Source organism: Lithobates pipiens, unplaced genomic scaffold (assembly GCF_037356315.1).
Source record: "Lithobates pipiens isolate NorthernLeopardFrog02 unplaced genomic scaffold, aLitPip1_a1.2 Scaffold_19, whole genome shotgun sequence".
Taxonomy (NCBI): domain Eukaryota; kingdom Metazoa; phylum Chordata; class Amphibia; order Anura; family Ranidae; genus Lithobates; species Lithobates pipiens.
The window spans coordinates 331,924,726-331,944,165 of record NW_027507764.1 but is presented as its reverse complement, the minus strand read 5'-3'; the positions used below and the strand labels follow the sequence as shown (position 1 = coordinate 331,944,165).

At 41.6% G+C, this 19,440-nt stretch overlaps 1 protein-coding gene across 1 annotated transcript in view; it reads left to right on the top strand.

Moving 5' to 3' along the window:
• The window catches only part of PIGN (phosphatidylinositol glycan anchor biosynthesis class N), a 618,025-nt gene that overhangs the window by 497,929 nt on the left and 100,656 nt on the right, over positions 1–19,440 (top strand). The window contains exons 23-25 of the mRNA XM_077492054.1: positions 8,501–8,587; positions 12,288–12,343; positions 15,065–15,140. Coding sequence (XP_077348180.1) covers positions 8,501–8,587; positions 12,288–12,343; positions 15,065–15,140 — 219 coding nt within the window. The remainder of the gene's footprint in view (positions 1–8,500; positions 8,588–12,287; positions 12,344–15,064; positions 15,141–19,440) is intronic.

The following is a 19,440-nucleotide window of genomic DNA, read 5'->3' as shown; positions in this document are numbered from 1 at the left end:
CCCGTCCAACGGCCCAGTCAAAATACCGCAATGCTGTTTTGAAGCTATTATGCCTGGGGGACAGGAATCACACTGGGCCAGAGATTCTGGCAGCTCTTCAGGAGCAGGGAAAGTTCACACACGTATCTTTCCTGGCAGATGCAGTGGCAATGCAAGCTTTCTGCCATCTGACTGCAATACATGCATGCGCTGGGACCAGCAGTGGGCCATAAACAAGTTCAGTGTGAATAGCAGACTATGACAGGCACTGGGAAGCAGGTCCGTAGCTCCTGATTGAACACACGTGCACCATTTTGTCACCATTTAAGGAAATACAACCAGAATGTGGAGCCAGGACAAGGTGTGACTTAGCGACGGCATACCTCTGTGACACTATACACTGTGTGGTATAATAGACTGAGCACGGGAAGCACAGCATCAGGTAGAAGAGGAGGACTTCTTGTTGTCTAAGGGCCAGCAGGATCCTTTCCCTACTTCCTATATCCCTGTCAGGTAGAAAAGGAGTATGGTGGGGTGGGTCCTGTGGTGAGAATAAGATAATGGGCAGGCTTCCAAGAGGTTGTTTTGTCCCTCAATCTCTGGAAATTGTATTTAGGTGGGGAGAGATCATTAAGGATGTAGGTCTTCAGTGACAATGGGGACTTGAGGTCCTCTGCTGCAGGCAATTTGTGGCAAATTATCTCATTCATGATAAAATAAGGATCCCATGATTTGGGCCATTAAAGAGAGGAAGCATTCCTTGGCGACCACTCTTTTGGATCCCCAATTCAAGGGAAGAATGGCAGGGCTTATGCTACTATCCTAGAGGAAGCAAAAAAGGGGCCATTTAGAGGAGCAGTGTTGATGGGGGCTGCCTATTGGCATTTTTCCAACCACAGTGAACAGGCCTGGCTGAATGTAGAAATCACAGGCGTCAGCTAAACCATATGGTTGCAGACTACTTGTGGACCAGGGCTGATGCGGACACTCTGAAGTTAGATTTCATGGACTATTTGGTGTTGAGGCTGGACAATGGCTGGAGCATCTAGTTTTCTTAGAGACAAATGCACCTGTACCCTAATGCTGTGCACCAACTCACTCTTTGGAACGTTCCCTGACACTAGATCAGTAATGATTACAAAACCCTTGCAGTTGATTTTACTGACTACATTTCATTGTAAACTTGCTCCCCCTAAAAGGGTACCTGAAACCAGTTTTTGCCCTCACTGTTATGCTTTCACAATTAACAGATCCTGATTTTACCACAAATTCGCTGCAGCTTTGCTGCAATTTTTCTTATGGTTTGTTTTTCATAGGTCATGTGGCCCAAAAATGTAACATGGGTGCGTTAGTGATGAATTCTTGCTGTGTTTTCAGTGCACGGGAAGTTGCATTTTTTTTTTTTTTTTAACTGACCGCAAATGGACCAGGCAGGATCTTTAACACCACAATAAAAGTGCAAGAAACCAGTGTGAAGACATGCATAAAAATTTTTTTTACAGCTTTTCTTGCGCTAAAGGGGCCAATTATGGCCGACAATAAATTTGCATTCATTTAAACTAATGATATTAATTAAAAAGTCAAATATAATACAATTATATATAAAAAATGTTTTTAAAACTGTCATTTTTGGTTTGGCCACTAAGATTTCCATTTGGTGCACCTTTAGTTTAGATCAAAGCATATTCATGTGTTAGAATGGCCCAGTCAAAGTCCAGACCTAAATCCAATTGAGAATCTGTGGCAAGACAGACGCTCTCCATTCAGTCTGTCAGAGCTTGAGCTATTTTGCAAAGAATGGGCAAAAATTTCACTCTAGATGTGCAAAGCTGGTAGAGACATCCCCAAAAAGACTTGCAGCTGTAATTGCAGCAAAAGGCGATTCTACAAAATATTGACTCAGGGGGGCTGAATACAAATGCACGCCACACTTTTCACATAATGATTTGTAAAATATTGGGAAAACCATTTATCAATTTCCTTCCATTGCACAATTTTGTGCCACTTTGTGTTGATCTATCACAAAAAATCCCAATACAATACTTTTATGCTTTTGGTTGTAACATGACAAAATGTGGAAAATTTCAAGGGGCATGAATACTTTTTCAAGGCGCTGTAAATACCTACTTCAGCTGATATGGCTTGCTGTGATTAATGAATGTCATTGTTCCTGAGGAACTGTACTGCTCTCTGTGTGTAACTCTATGTACAGCTTAGTAGCTATCTAAACAACCTGAACTCTTCAAAATAGCAGAAGAAACATGACTTTTCTTGTAGTTGCATTTAATTTATTATATGGCAGAACGGATAGTTGATGGAACTCAATTGTCAACACATTACCTGTTTCCTAGCAACAGAACATCTCCTGCTTTAACATTTTACAGGTCTTGTGGCCATTTTTTTTAACTTTAGAGCGAAAAGCTACACTCTTCTCCAGCCAATACTCTGGTGAAGCTTCTAGTTGATAAAGAATGTCATCTTTTGTGTAAGAACATAGCTGTGTAGGAACTGTGGACATGTCTGGGTCTGTTGACGATGGTAAAAAAAAAAAATTTGCATGGACTTTAGTCTTGAGGGTACTTACCGTTTTGTCAAATGTGCTGGTTTTGATTTATACAACTTGGTGTCAAAAATGCATTTAGGAACAACTATCAATGTCTCCTAAGCACCACCTATAATCGAATAATGTGGAAGGTTAAAGATCTGTAAACATTGCTTTTCTTGCCAGTAATTATACTGTTGCTGCTGTCATATCTGTAGAGGATGAACAACTTCCAATTCAAAACAATCTACCTGATTATTGGGCTGACATTTTTAAAGCAATGTTAATCCCAAAACACAAGGGATTTCCTAAAGTGGAACTTTAGTTAGAAAATGTAAGTGTATCAAACTCAAAACCAAAAATGTAATATATTGCAGCTTACCAATCATTAAATGTGGTAGCTGCATTTGTTTTCCTTTTTTTTTTTTTTTTTTTTGCTTTTCCCTTTGTTTTGGGGGGTGTTTTTAATGCACTAGCAGATTTAAATACACCACCAAATTAAAGTTAAAAACTCCAGTTTACACTTTAGAATCAGTTACAGCAAACCACTTTTCTTTTTCCTTTTAGGATAAAGGTTTTACATGAATAAATAAAAGGTAATAATTGTAAGCACCCCTGTCAGTGCAAAATGGTTTATCTTTGTAACTGATATATTCTGCTGGAGAGCTTGTTCTTTTAAAAAGCAGACTTACTGGCCAGACCACCAGATGAAAACAGTGGAAAAAGAGAGCCTAAAATATGAGCTAATGTAGCCATCACATCTAGCAATTGGTAAACTAGCAAACCGGGAGAGGTATACTTGGGCAGGCCTATTTATGCAGAACAATGCAAAGGGGATCCCCGGCACACTTTAAAGCTATGCAGCAAAAAACAAGAAAATAAAAACCTAACTAATCTGGTTCAACTGCTCGGGTTAAAAAAAAGGTGTCTTTGTGGTACACATTTGCAGATGCGATCCTAACCTTTAGTACCTGTTATCAGATGATATAGATATATATATATATATATATATATATATATATACACATATACACACACACTGAAGGAGGAATCAATATACATTGGCCCGTATGTGACTCTGTACACAGGAAGTAGGTGTGTGTTACCACCCCGTGTAAAAAAAATATATATTTTAATTTGCAAATAAGGATCATCTCTTTCTCAGAGAACAGTGAGCGGGGCATGGTGGTGAGAGGAAATTAGCAGCAGTGCAAGCAACTTCCTGTAGGGCGTGATATAATTCCTGTGTGCTGGCCACAGCTTCCAGGAACCAGATATGTGCCACGGGTACCTACCTCCACGCACACAGCAGTTGCGCACCTCACATACACAGCAGTCTAGATGCATTTGGCGCATCTAGCTGCAGGAGCTTAATTTTTATGGAAATTAATAGTGAAGCAGATGCAGATTTCCAGGACTGGACTAACAAAGGTTTATAGTGAAAGGCAACTGGTGTTTTCTATTAAACAAGGTCTAAATGGGCAATTGACATGCATCACAGTTGAATTTAGGAATGTGTCTTCGCAAAGTTAAACTAAATTAAATCCTTTCTTATTTTTGCTTGGGGATAAAGTGCAGAGGGATTAGACGTTTTGTCAGTTTTTGGGGATGTCTGCACCCCTGATAGGGCAAAGACACCTCCCAAATTTTGCCAGTTTCTACTTCAAATTTAAGTACTTCCTGTCACATAACCAAACAGGAAGTGAGGGTAAACCGCTACCAATGTCTTTCCTTGGGGACACAGGTCAATATAAATATTTTCCCCATTAGGTAAATTGCACTGTAGCATTTTGCTCTGTACACCCCAAAATGTTAGGTATCTTGGACTTTGGGGTTTATTTACTAAAGGCAAATCCACTTTGCATTACAAGTTCTCTTAGAAGTGCAGTTGCTGGAGATCCGAGGGGGACATGCAACGAAAAAATAAAACAGCATCTTTGCTTCTACATGATTGGATGATAAACTCACCAGTGCTTTCCCTCAGATTTACAGCGAGTACACTTGTATTGCAGAGTAGATTTGCCTTTAATAAGCCCCAAAATATCTAACAATTTGGAGTGTACACAACAAACTGCTAGAGTGAAATTTGCCTAATGGGGACACTAGTTAGATTGACCTGTGTCCCCCCAACGAAAGACATTGGTAGCGTTTTACCCTCGCTTCCTATTTGGCTATGTGACCGTAAGTGAAGCCAATTTTCAGAAAAGGGACAAAAAGCCCAACCTAAAAAAAGACAAGCAGGAGTTCTAACACTCGGTTTGTCTCAAATGCCCATAATTAGAATAGGTCCGCAGCAGTGCTTTGCTGGCTTTTCGTCAGTGGTGCCTATTCAGGTGAATGAGCAGGAACGGTGTACATACTGCTCCAAAGATGCTGCTTGCAGGAGTTTTAACATCCTGCCAGTACATCGCCTCAGTGTGAAAGTGTGAAAGGGCTTTCACACTGAGACTGCAGGGGAGCTGTTTTTTAGGTGCTTTACAGGCACTATTTTTAGCCCAAAAGCAGTGCAGCTCATCAGTGACATACCAGAGCATAGCAGGATCGTTGGGACAAATCACCGGATGACACAGCATTGCTATAATCTCCAGATTAGCACAGTGTGCTGTCAATCACAATGCCGGCAGGAGATTACAGTGATCGGTGTTCTCGGATACAATACCTGTCACAGTCAGAGATCCATGCTGTGTCTTCCTGTCATCTGATAACGATCAGGCTATGCACGGAGTTAGCAGGTGGGCGGCGGGGGTGGGGGTGGGTGTCGAAGTGGAGTTGCAGAGACTGGCAGGGAGCAGAGGAGGATAGAGGTGGAGGGGGACACCACCTCCATGAGCGGCACAGACCGTGGGCTGTGAGACCCCTCCGCCCACTACAGGAAATAGAACTCCCGTGGATTGTACTTCAACGGGGCGTGTCAGACCACTGGCTGAGCATAGGAGAGGGATAGAAGGCAGCGGTCTTACAAACAGGATGTCAGCAGGCAATAACGGTTTTTCAGCAAGTTCAGGAGGCTATTGCAGAGGAACTACAGAGCTCAGAAGATCATTGATGGCAAAGTTGGTGAAGGTAGGAGATCAGCAACAAGAACATGGAAAAAACGTTTTTTCCCGGAGTTCTGCTTCAACCAATAAAAAAAAAAGAAAGGTAAACCCCCCCCTCTGAAAAAAAACAAAAACATCTTTTTACAATCCTATGCCCACAGTTGACCTAGAGGAATGCAAATGGTCAAGCGACTCTGAGAAAGTTGCTAGACATACTCGTAGTTCATTCTACCGGTCAAAGTCGTTCTTCTAGATATCTAGTTCTTTGAAGATCTTCATACAGAGCTGCTTTTTTGTAAGTTGCAACCTCAGTTAAAGGTGTGGCAACTATTTTCTGATGCTCTAGTACAGCTTTTTGCTTTAAGCATGCTGGCTTCCTTTACAGCAAATAGCTTTGCATGATCTGCTTCGTTCATGCCTTAAAAGCCAAGGAACTTGTGAACGACAGCTTGCTTGATCTCAATGGCTTTAAAAACATTATTTTAGCCTCTTCATTCTGAAAAGTGCTTGTATGCTCAGATTGCTCTGTTCACAGTATAAAATCTCCAGGCTTGTATTTTCACCCTTAGACTCATATTTGCTATGCAATGACTTATGGTGCTCAATCCGCTGTGCCAGTTTCTTTTCACTCTACTGCCCTCACAGAACGTAGATCTATGTATGGTTAGGCTGCTAGAAAAACAAGCTTAACCACTTAAGGACCAAAAGGATTTGCCCCCTTAATGACCAGGACATTTTTTTTTGCGATACAGCACTGCTCCGATTTAACTGACAATTTCACGTGTCGTGCAATGCTGTACCCAAACAAAATTGATGTCCTTTTTTTTCCCCACAAATAGAGCTTTCTTTTGGTTGTATTTGATCACCTCTGTGTTTTTTTGGGGGGGTTTTTTGCACCATAAACAAAAAAAGCGACAATTGTGAAAAACAATATTTTTAAATTTTTGTTATAATAAATATATATAAAAAAAAAATGTCTTCATTAGTTTAGGCCAATATATATTCTTCTACATATTTTTGGTTAAAAAAATCACAATAACCGTATATTGACTGGTTTGCTCAAAAGTTATAGTGTCTATAAAATAGGGGCTAGATTTATGGCATTTTTTTTTTAACTAGTAATGGCGGCGATCAGCGATTTTTAGTGGGACTGTGACATTGCATCAGACAGATCGGACACTTTTTTGGGACCATTGACACTTATACAGCGATCAGAACTAAAACTGCCACTGATTACTGTATAAATGTCACAGGCAGGGAAGGGGTTAACACTAGGGGTCGATCAAGGGGTTAAATGTGTTCCCTCATGTGTGTTCTAACTGTATGGGTATGGGACTGCCCGGAGGCGGAGACCGATCGCTGTTCCTTATCTTAGCAGCAGATCTGTCTCTTTTCCTCTGACAGAATGGAGATCTGTCTGTTTACATTGACAGATGTCTGTTCTGTTTCTGTCAGGAGCAATTGCAGATGGTCGCAACCGCCAGCCACACGGATCTGCTCCAGAGTTGCGCCACAGATGGCCGATGTACAGGAACATTGATTCAGCCAAGAAAGCAAACCAGCCGCATTATAACCGCAGCTGCTGATCCTTAAGAGGTTAAACGCAGAAGGTCTCTTTTACCCTAATGCATTCTCTGCATTAAGTTAAAAAACTTTCTGTGATCATTTACCCCTCCGCCCCACCTAAATACTTACCTGAGCTCGATCTTGTTGCTGTGCCTGAGAGCAGCAGCATTACTCTCTACCTCTCTCTCAACTCACTGGACATGGAGGCAGCCACAGGAGCCATTGCCTCCAGATGCTGTCAATCCAACCTTGTGAGGAGGGAGCAGGGCCGAGCCTTGCTGTGTGTACCAATGGACACACATATCCCAGCTTAGCAGTGAGCTTACATGAGTGCACCCATAGCAAGCATCTTATTATTGGGACACTTGGAAGGGAGGAGGAGCGCTGACAGGGGGCCGAGAAGAGGAGGTTTGGGGCTGCACTGTGCAAAATCATTGCACAGAGCAGGTGAGTATAACATGTACTGTTTAACCAAAAAAACAAAAAAAACTTTAAAATCACTGTAAAACTTTTCTTGTTGCATTTCTGGATTTGTTCTGGGCATAAATACACTTGTCCGCATACAAAAAGCATTGCATACAGTGAACGCCTATGAATTACTAACAGTGAACAAGGTAGGGAAGTACGGTCACTGCAGAATCCTAACATCGCAACACAAAAGCTAGCCACATGGACACCAATAATCCTGCTAACAAGCTGTGTGGTAAATAATGCCTATGGATAAATAATGTCCTAGGCTAGAGTTAGGAAGAGGAACACTGGATGATTGAAGCAAGCTCTTTTCACTACCAATACATCTGCCTGGGACCCCTCATGTATTTCTAGCTGAAGTAAAGCCTGCTATAGCTACTAATGACCAACAGATAATAGCAATAAACTCAATACATAAATTAATCCATAATGTCTATATTATTATATGGTAGAATAGGAAGTCTAGTATATATTTTTCAAAGTAGGTCAGGCTTTTTTAGTATAACAATAATGTGCTGCATTTGTTTTTGACCTACAAGCTTACTTACTACATACATTCAGCCATTGCAGAAAAGTGTCCTACATGCAAAGCTGCGCAGGTTTTAAAAAAAATATATATATTTTTAATTGACCATACATACGTTTTTTCCTTCACTATATATTTTTAAACATCTCATAATTTCTTAGGACTCTGTAATGTGTTGTATTAGCTGATTTCTGCATATCTGGAGGTCTTGCATTGTTCACCTATTGAAAAGTAGAGATTTTAAACATAGTGGTTTTAGTGGTCATTGCTGACGCATGTCAATTTCATGACTCACCACAAGGGGGCATCTATTTTGTTATAAGTGACTAAGATGACACATAACATTGATTTTCAGTTTTGTTTTTTTCTCTTTCACAGCTTAACAGTATTGACTTCTCCTGCTGTACAGATATAACTCAGTTTCGACAACTAAATTTGGATGACATTCGAAGAGCCTTCTTTTTGGTATTCTTTTTTTTTTTTTTGTAGAGTGTTGGATAAATGATGATAGAAAAGATCTGTCTTGGGTGCAACATTTTTTTTTTTTTTTTAACAAAAAATTGAGTTGTTATCCTAACATTGTACAGTGGTGTAATCCACACAATAAAATATGTCCTTAGTCTCTGTTTTCTACACTTCATACCAATCTATTTTTCCCATTTGTTATTTCCCTGTTAGCAATGTGAAGAAAACAGCATTCTTCTGGCTTATCAGTTTAAAAAAAAACAAAAAAAAACATAGTTTTAAGTAAAACGTGTTATACATTTAGGGATGCAAAATCTGTTTAATTAAAAAAACGATGTGAGTTTGGTAAACTGCAAAAAATAATCAGTGACTGGCTTTATCCAAGCATTTGGAATAAACTCAACACAACTCAACACAAATATGTAGGTTTTCCCTATAAAATACATACATATTTACCCCCCTTATTATTTCTACTAAATCGGAATCAAATTCTGGTTTACTTATCTCTTCTTTAGTCATGCAATGTCCAAGAACTACCTAACTGCTGCCAACCTCTTCAGCTGCTCTTTTTCCTGGTTCAACTTCTTCACCAATCTTGTTTGCTCAGTCCGGAACGACTTAACTTCTCTGCATGTGGGTTTTTTTTTTTTTTTGAAGTCTGATTTAGCTTGCTCTGTTTGTCTGCGGATGACTGGAATTTGGGGGGTGAGTGAGAGGTAACCTGCTGTTAGATAGTTGCCACTATGCCAACTCCCTAACCCAATGCTGATAATATAATCTGTTTTCCGAGTGTATATAACATTGTCACAAAACAGCCCTGTAGTTATGTAAACTACAGAACTTTGTGTTTGATACAGTCATGGTTACTAGAACCAGAAGAAAGCATTTTTTGGGTAGTTGATTAAGCATCAGACCTCCCACATCTCTGACTCTTCGCTCTGAGAGGTATTCTCGGACAAACCAAGTAAAGCTAAATAAGGAAGGATATAAATTCTTCATAGGTAAGCTTTCAGACTTGTAGTAATTAGAAAAAAAAATGACATTTCCAAATCCTTGCATAATGTTGATCATAGATGAGGACAGCAGAGGGCACATCTGAGTGTAGCAGTCTAAAAGCAAATTTTTTCACACAAAAATTGGCAAGTTACAAGACAATGTAGTATGTCAGGCATACATATGTAGAAATGTCATTCAGCATCAGCTTCCGGATTGACCTTTGCAGAACTGGATGACTACAGGATTGATGACAGGCTTAACCCTGTACTTCTGTGAGTTTCTTTTCATTCACCTGTTGCTACACTAGGTCTGCTGCTCCTGGTGTTCTCTCCTTTGCATTACAGCTACAGGTGCTGCAATCCCTCCCAAGGAAGCTCATCCTGTTCTGTGAAGGTCCATCTCTGGAAGCTGACCCCGAATGACATTTCTACATGTATATGCTTGATATCACTACATTGTCTTGTAAGTTGCTAATAGTCATGTGAATAAATTAGTTTTCATACTGCTACACTCAGATATGCCCTCTGCTGCCCTTCTCTATTACCGTAGGAATTTTTCTGTCTCTTGAGAGGTGCACTACAGTGTTTTTGAATCCCCCTACCACCTCACCCATACACCCTGAGCCATTTCCCTCTAGTGTGTTGGTCACATACACTTCTGCACCATATCTCCCCACATACATAATGTTGATCATGACTGCTTCCCTAATGTCAATACCCTTATCAGTGAAAAATAATATTAAAAAAATCGTGTTTTTCTGTTACTTTTAGTTATATATTTTACCTTACACATGGTATATATTTACGTGGAAGGAACTATGTTTTTTTAATTACACATTTATGCTATCTCTGACCAGATTGAAAACAATAGATTATCTTTAAGAATAATTGAAGTCATCTTAAGTTGGATATACAATAGTACATAGTTACATAGTAGGTTTGAATAAAGACACCAGTCCATCCAGTTCAACCTGAGTGAGTTTCTACAATTGTCCCTATCCCTGTACACTGCACACTCACATCGGTCCCTACTCTCAAGGAGTCACAATCCAAGGTCCCCATTCATATACTAGGGCCAATTTTGGACAGAAGCCAATTAACCTACCTGCATGTCTTTGGAGTGTGGGAGGAAACCGGAGTACCCAGAGGAAACCCACGCAGGCACAGGGAGAACATGCAGCTCCAGGTGGGTAGTGTCGTGGTTGGGATTTGAAGCAGCGACCCTTTTTAATGCTAGGTGAGAGTGCTACCCACTACATCACTGTGCCACCCTGTAGATTAGATTAGTAGAATAGTAGATTTTCAAACAAACGTTCCTGCATATATTCGTATGAAATTTTTTTGTATGATTCATTCAATGATTGAGCGATTACTTTCAAAATTAATTTGCTTTTAACATTTGATTTTGTAATAATTGTAATTTTCTTAATTGAAAATCTCATCACTGTGATCAAAAACGAACATCGATTTTACTCCAATAAGGATTATAAAAACAAAAAATGTTCCAAATTAAATTCTACTAGCTTATAGGCAGCTTTAGTGTTCCTTAAAGGATGACTTCACTTAGCACATATTGATGTCCCCACCCCCCACTAACAAGTTATAAGCTAAATCCTAGCTTAGTGAATTGTACAGGGTGCTTGCTGCCTCAGTTTCAGGAGAAAAAAAAATCTATTATTCTCTATAGAGTTCACATCTCCACAACAAGTCGCCTGAAACCAAATGCCTGAAGCTCAAAAAGTTTTGGAACATTTTTTGTAGCTTGAATTGGGCAGATTGGTGTGTTTTTTAAGCGTTTTTTTTTTTTTTTTGTTCCAAAGGAATGCATCAAAACACTTGATTTGAGCGTTTTAGTGCATTTTCCCCCACATTTTTGAATCTTTTTTTGAAATAATAAAATATAAATAAATAATAAAATAACATAAAAATAAATAAAAAACAACCCTTAACCTTAATATTTAACCTAATCTAATAATAACCCCTAATCTAATAAAATAAATAAATAAATTGACCAATAATTCTAACCTTTAAACTACAACCCTTAACACCTTACACAGGACACAAACAGAATCTCTTGTAGGATAAAAGAAAAACATATTTGGATCCTATAGGTTGTGATCCTTGGCTGGCTGAAACTAGACCAAATAATCGGCATGGTGGGTCAAGGGAGTAGCAGAGCTTAAGACTAAACCAACTAGTGTCCAAACATAAGGGGTGCAGAGGAAAGTACATAAGTGACATTTTGGATAACAGCACTGAGACTAACTGCTGTGACAGCAATTTAGTTTCCTATAAGCAATCAGGAACATACACAGCAAGAGGTGGAGGGGAGAACACAAAAAAAAAAAACACTTATGCACCAGGTGCTGGGATAATCATTATTCGTCCCAGCACTAATTTTAAATAGCATCTGTATTTCGTGTGTCTGGAGCTATTGGCAGAGTTTAGCTCTGTAGCTTCCAGGTGTCAGGGACAGCTTAAGTCCAAGTCCAAAAACCCAACTGATCAGCTCCTAGGATTTTGATCCTAATCCACAGTTCTCCATAGGAAGCTTCCTAATAAAGCTAAAGGTGGTAGGGGGTTACATTGCTGCACACGATAGGTGTGCTTTAATGCAACATGCAATAGGTCGTACATAACCAGAAAACTTTTTAAGCATGTCTGCTTTCTCTGTTTAATAAACATTTTCCTTTACATTTCTTTAGGTGTTCTTCATAGTTACAGCTTTTTTCGGTACTGGGAATATAGCATCCATTAACAGGTATGATGGAAAGATAAAACTAGAATAACAAAAGCAGCTGAAAAATGATTGGTAGCTTAACTGATATCCTGATCCCACCCTTTTGTTTGCCTATGGTAGCTGCAAACTGTTCTTAACCACTACAATACAGGGCACTTTCACCCCCTTCCTTCCCAGCCCAATTTTCAGCTTTCATCGCTCTTGCGCTTTCAGTGACAATTGCGCGGTCATGTTACACTGTACCCAAATGAAATTGTTATCATTTTGTTCGCACAAATAGAGCTTTATTTTGATGTTATTTATTCACGACTCCGTTTTTTATTTTTTGCGATATAAGCGCAAAAAAAGCGGAAATTTGGAAAAAAAACAATATTTTCTTTTTTCTATTTGAAAAGAAATCCAATAAAATCAAATTTTGTCATAAATTTAAGCCAAAATGTATTCTGCTACATGTTTTTGGTAAAAAAAATTCTGTTAACTGTATAATAATTGGTTTGTGTGATCACGGACATATGTACGCAAATGATCATGTACATATGTGTGCAGGTGATCACGTACATATGTGTGCAGATAATCATTGGGACATGTGATTTTAGTGGGACATGTGTGGGGGACATGTTTTTATTATTAGGGACATGTGTTTTTATTATTTGGGGACATGTATGTTTTGGGGACATGTGTGGTTTGGGGACATATGTGGGGACTGTGTTTGTACTGTGTGGTGTGTTGTGTGTTGACACTAGACTGATGATCAGTGAGTAAAAAGCTGTAAAAAGCAGCCCATACTCACTGATCATCAGCCGGCTGCAGCGTTCTGCTCTCCTCTCCTCAGAGATGACTTCCGTGTGAGGAGAGGAGAGCCGATTGCCTAGCAACCGGCTGTTTGTTTACATCACATGACGGCCGTGATTGGACACGGCCGTCATGTGATCACGAGGGCCAATCACAGAGCCCTCCTGCCGATCTCAGATGTGCCGTGTCCGGGTGACACGAGCACATCGGGATCGCGCCGCTGCGCGGGCACGCACGCGCGCGATCCCGCTACTTCTGAATGACGTTTAGGAACGTCCTATCAGGAGTAGACGGCTCCCACCCGGCCAATGCATATATACGAGTGGTTAAAGAGGGGCTTCCGTCATATTAAAAAAAAAATGTAAAAGTCAGCAGCTACAAAAACTGTAGCTGCTGACTTTTAATAATAGGACACTCACCTGTCCCAGGATCCAGCAGTGTCCTCACCTGGCTGGTTTCTTCATTGGGCTTTGGCCACCGGCACCAGCATACTAAGTGTGGGCAGCTGGCTGTGAATGCCTGCGGCTCCACAGCCGGCTGCTCACTCTGTGTAATAAGCGAGCCGTGCTGTGCTATCTGATTGGTCTAACAGCTTTCTGGGACCTGTGACGTATCCCAGAAGGCTGCGGGTGAAGAGGGGGCAACCACGGAAATCTGACCGGAAATGGAGGAGCAGGTACCTGTCGGTCAGGTACCCGCTCCCCCCCAAAAAAAAAATATGTGACAAATGTAAAGGAGGGGTGGAAGGGGAAGAGGAGGAGGAAGCGGGGAACTTCACCTTTAGGGTGAAGTTCCACTTTAACTACCAAACCTCCCACTCCCCAGCTGCTTACTTCCTGAATTGTGAGGGACACAACTTGTTGCTTTCTCCAGAAAGAAAAAAAAGTTATCCCAGTTGACCTTGTCTGCACAGTAAGACCTCTGTTGGAGAGTCTCCCAAGACTGCAAATACCTGATAGAAATCTATGAGGGTTCATTGCACAGGGTTGGCCAATGATGAGGAAAGTCAGTAGTCAGATTTGGGTACGTAAGCAGCTGAAAAATAAGGTGGGAAGACAACTGGAAAGAGCTAACGGTAGGCAAATGTACTTGTGTCTGGAATTGCACTTACCATTTAGGCCCATTTCGCACGTGCAGACCATTTGTCTGTTTTTCATCCGTATGTTGATGGATGAAAAACGGGCATTGATGCATCTCTATGGAAAAACAGATGTCAGCCTAGGTTTAGACCAGTGCGATGCAGGAACCAGCGCAATTACAGCACCGGTTCCCACATCACTTCCCTCCTGCAAACCTCTGCGGGTGTCTATGCATTATTAATGACACACCAAGAACGGTTCACAGATCGCAGTGTGAACTGTGGATTCGTACAGGAATGGGAACGAGTAGGTGAGAACCCCCATGCGATCTGATTCCAGTGCGGGGAAAAACAAGATCCTGCTCCTTTTTCTGTGCAAATCTAATGCACGTTCAGCCATACAACTGTATGGCTGAACTCTCATTGCTCAGACATTGCATGTGATCAGCACCTGCGGTGCGGATGGGAATCACATGCTATGTCTGAGATCGCACTAATCTGAACCTAGGCTAAATGGATGCCCCTCCTTTTACATCAGTTTACATTCGATTCTGTCAACATCTGTTTTTTTTTTTTAAACGGATCAATGTCTTATTTTTCTTCCGTTAAAAAAAATGGATCGGTCGAAAAACTGATGTAAACGGACAAACGGTCCGTTTTTGCATGAAAAAAAGCTCCGGGACTCAAGTGGTTAAGGTATCTAGCTGGCAGTTGTAAAAAAAACAATGACAAACTGATGTAAACTTCATCTGTTTTTTTTCTTTGAAAAAGTGAATGAACTGATAAAACGAATGGTCCACGTTTGTGAAAGGGACCTTAATAGGCCTGCAGCATTTCTGCCTCTCATTGTGTTTCCTATTTTTCCTCTTTAGCTTTGACCCAGCATCTGTGTATTGTTTCCTCACTGTGTTTAATCCATTTGTGATGGGGGCTTTAATGATGTGGAAGGTAAGTTGCTAAGTCTCTACAAAGTTGGGATATCTTAATATTAGCCTAAGCAATTACAATATAACTAAAGGCAAAACTTTTTTTCTCTGAAAGAGCAGAGAGGGATTAGAACACGTCAGTTTTCTCTTTTCTCTGTTTGTCCTGTTTATCGTTATCATTGAAAGTAAGAAAATCCCAAATTTTGGGTTTTTCCTAGAATAGTAATAGAGGAGAATTCTTTCAACAGAGACACTAGTTCTGGTGTCCCCAAGGAATTACCTTCATTTGCAGGGATTGCCTCTAACTTCCTGTTTGATTATGAAACAAAAAGTGAAGGGAAATCTCTACAATGGGACACAGAGGGCAAAAAAAAAATTATTACCTTCCCTTGCTCTATCCAAAATGGAAAAAAAAAGAAGGTTTGCCTATAGCTCTACTCTAAGATTAAATGTATACTCCAGTCGCCTGATATATTTACGGATAATCTTGGACATGGCCCAAGTCGAAAAAAATGCTTCTCTGAGTCACAACTGTTGAACTCTCAGGTCAACCAGGCATCTCTTGACCCACTTCTGCATAAGGGTTCTGAGTGTCATGGTGGCATCTTTCGAGGTGGTTCCCTTTGCTCAGTTCCTCTTAAGACCTTTGCAGCTCAACATTTTCACATTGTGAAACAAGCAGATCCTTTTCCTGGATCATCCATTATTGCCTTTCACCCAGGCGAAAATGTCCTTGGCATGGTGAATCTCCAACTTAATATCCAGAAACTTGTTCCTTCCCTCCTCCTGAAAAGTGGTAATGATGAACACAGGCTCTTCAATTCCTTGGGGCAGGATCTTCAATGCCTTGACTCCCGATCAACATTGTGGAACTGAAAGTCATAGGATTAACTCTCCTGGATGCCTGACCTACACAGTCAGACAGTGGCTTACATAAACCTTTGAGAGTTACTAGAAGTTGGACAGCCCTGAAAGAAGCAAACCTGCTTCTCTCCAGTGTGGAAAACCACATTCCAACTCTCTCTGTTATATACATATCAGGGGTTGAAAATTGGCAACAGATATCCAGAGTTGCCAGTGCCTGAACTGAAATGGTGAGCACTAGATGTAAACATCATGGCCTCCAGATTCAACAAAAAATGCACATGTTTGTGGCTAGGTCCAGGGGTTCATTGGCCTTCAGGAAGGATGCTCTGGACCCAGGGCTGCTGATATAAATCATGGGGCCCCATACAGCCTACATGATGGGGCCCCCTTCAGCCCCACCCTTAACCCAACTTATGGCCCTGCCCCTGGCCCCTCCCCAGACCCCACCTTGAAACAAAGTGTAGGAACAGTCTAGATGATGTATATATATATATATATGTGATCCAGCCTGCCATTGCCACCTTGCTGCAGTAAATGCACGGGCGAGCAGCCAGCAGTTTGGGGGTGGGTTCACATGACAGGTCAGATAGGGTCCGCCTGTCCATTTTTTCAGGCAGACCTGATCTGACTCTCCATTCACTACTATAGAGTGATGTATCTAAATGGACTTGTGTTCATTTACACCCACCTACCTCCAATCTGATTTGCTAAACAAAATGGCAAGGGATTTGTTTCCCTCTGTCTAGTGGATTGGAGGACAGTCGAGTATAAATGGACAGTCAGTTTGTTTACATCAGCTGTCCTTAAAGCAGAGCAGACTGTGTCTATGTCCGCTTTGCATAAGCTGAATGGACATGGACCTGTCATCTACCCACTCTGCTCAGCGGTAGTTCAGCGGACAGATCCCCCGCTGAAGAATCGGATTCCACTCCATGTGAAAGCCTTGATAACAAACAGCAACACATGCAGGTTAAGATCATGATCATTATAACACACAGACAGCAGTCAGCAGGTGCTCCATCATGGCTGGCACTGTCACAGCGTGTCACACAACATAGCTGTTGGGTGCTGACTTTGTTGGCTTATGACCAATAAGTTAACAAAATCGGCACCCAACAGCTAGTCATGTGACACACTGTGACAGGGAAACCTGCTGAATGCTATCTGTGTGTTATATAGATGGGGGTATATTCTTATAATACCAATACCCACGCTTAGATGAAATAATCAATATAATTAAATCCTATGTGAATAAATCCTCTATAAGCTTCTGCTTTTAATAAGGTACTGTACCTTTAAATTTAAAAAATCAGTGTAAAAGTTTTTCAAAGCGCTGCCTAATGAATCCTCACTATATTAACATGATTATACATACATTATTAAAATGATAAAAAGCATATACCCATTAACAAAAATGTTCCAATTTACTGTGAAATTAGTGTAAAACAATAAATACATAAAATAATAGGAAAATATAATTCATATATGAGTCAGTGTCCTTTTATCACTGTACATTTTGAATGAATTGTGCAATCTGTGTCCCCACTCACCCACCTCCAGGCACTCCTGTGCTGCAATGGCCACACATTCTGGCTTACCCTCGGCTTCTGGACTCTGTCAGCTGCCTGCCACTTTCACCAATCACCTCACAGCCTCTCGCTCTCTATTTTGCTGAGCGGAGGAAGATCACTCCGCCAGGGAAGGAAAGGAGCGGCAGTAGCTGCAGACTAGCGGCCGGGACTTTAAGCAGCAGAGCAGGAGCGGAATGTACTGCACATACCTCTACTCCCACCACCACATTATCAGAGAGAAGGGGCCCGGAAGGTAGCAATAATACACCCCCCAAGCTAGTAGGAGTAGCTGAGGGGGGGTGTAATTTAGAAACAAATAACTCAACCTTAAAGTGGAGTTCCACCCCAAAAAAAAATATTATTACTGTGCTTAAAAAAAATAAAAAATTTGGATAATTTTTTTTTTTAACGCACCTTTAAATTCCTGTTGCTATGGGGTCCCTCGTAGTCTGCCTCCTTCAGCGCCTGGGCTCCTGACGTCACTTCCCTTGGCGCAGGAAGGGAGATTGCCTCTCTCTCCTCCCTCTTGTCAATTATCTGGGACACGTGACAGGTCCCAGATGATTGCGTGGGCAGCCACGGCTCGCACATGCACAGTAGGTGCCCGGCTTTTTTTTTAAGCGCAACACCGCTTTCATCAGTGCAAACAAAATCCCACAAATAGTAAATATAAGAAATTCACCAAGTGAAATACGAACATATAATTTGGTTGCTGCTTAGCAGTAAAAAAGTGGTCTCACTTCTTTTAAATAGAAACTAGTATAGAGTGCAGCACAGCACTATAAGTTTCTGTGTAATTTAGAAAGTCTGTTTTTATTTTTTTGCTCTGTCTGTCTGTCCCGGCCCCCCCTGCTGAGCTGAGAACACTGGGCCTGGTACAACAGGGTTGGTAGTACTGGCTTATCAGTGGCCCTACCTGGACCTCATTCAGATATAGTATATAGATTCACCCTCAACTACTTCACAAGATAGAGGAAGAATGGATTCAAGTGTTCCTCATCACTAGAAATGTTCCCAAAATAACTTGCTACCCAGATGGACAAGCCACCAGATCTGAGCCATCATACATCTGTATGTTTTGGGTATGTAACACTTTTTTGTGGGCCTCTTTGCTACCTTATCTCTCACCCCACAGTTACCGTATATACTCGAGTATAAGCCGAGATTTTCAGCCTCTTTTTTGAGGCTGAAAGTGCCCCCCTCGGCTTATACTCGAGTCATCGCTGTCTGCCCGCTCGATCAGCGTGTCGAGCAGACAGACAGCGGCCATTCTATAATTCAAAAGCCGCGCCTCCGGCTCCGCCTTCGCCTGTGATAGGCGGAACACTGAATTTCCCAGCAGCCTGTGTTCCGCCTATCACGGACATCGTATCATCCTCGTACTACGGACGAGGATGATACGATGTCCGTGATAGGCGGAACACAGGCTGCTGGGAAATTCAGTGTTCCGCCTATCACAGGCGAAGGCGGAGGCGCGGCTTTTGAATTTTACAATGGCCGCCGAGGCGCCGACGAAGAGGGCACGGGACGGAGGCAAGGCAAGGCAAGGCACGGCACGGGACGGGACGGAGGCAAGGCAAGGCACGACACGGGACGGAGGCAAGGAGGCAAGGCACGGGACGGAGGCTCGGGACAAAGGCTCGGGACACAGGTAGGCTGGACACACACACACACACACACACACACACACACACACACACACACACACACACACACGGATGGAGACACACACACACGGATGGATGGAGACACACACACACGGATGGATGGATGGATACACACAGGGATGGATGGATGGATGGAGACACACACACACAGGGATGGATGGATGGAGACACACACACACAGGGATGGATGGATGGGTGGACACACACACACACAAAG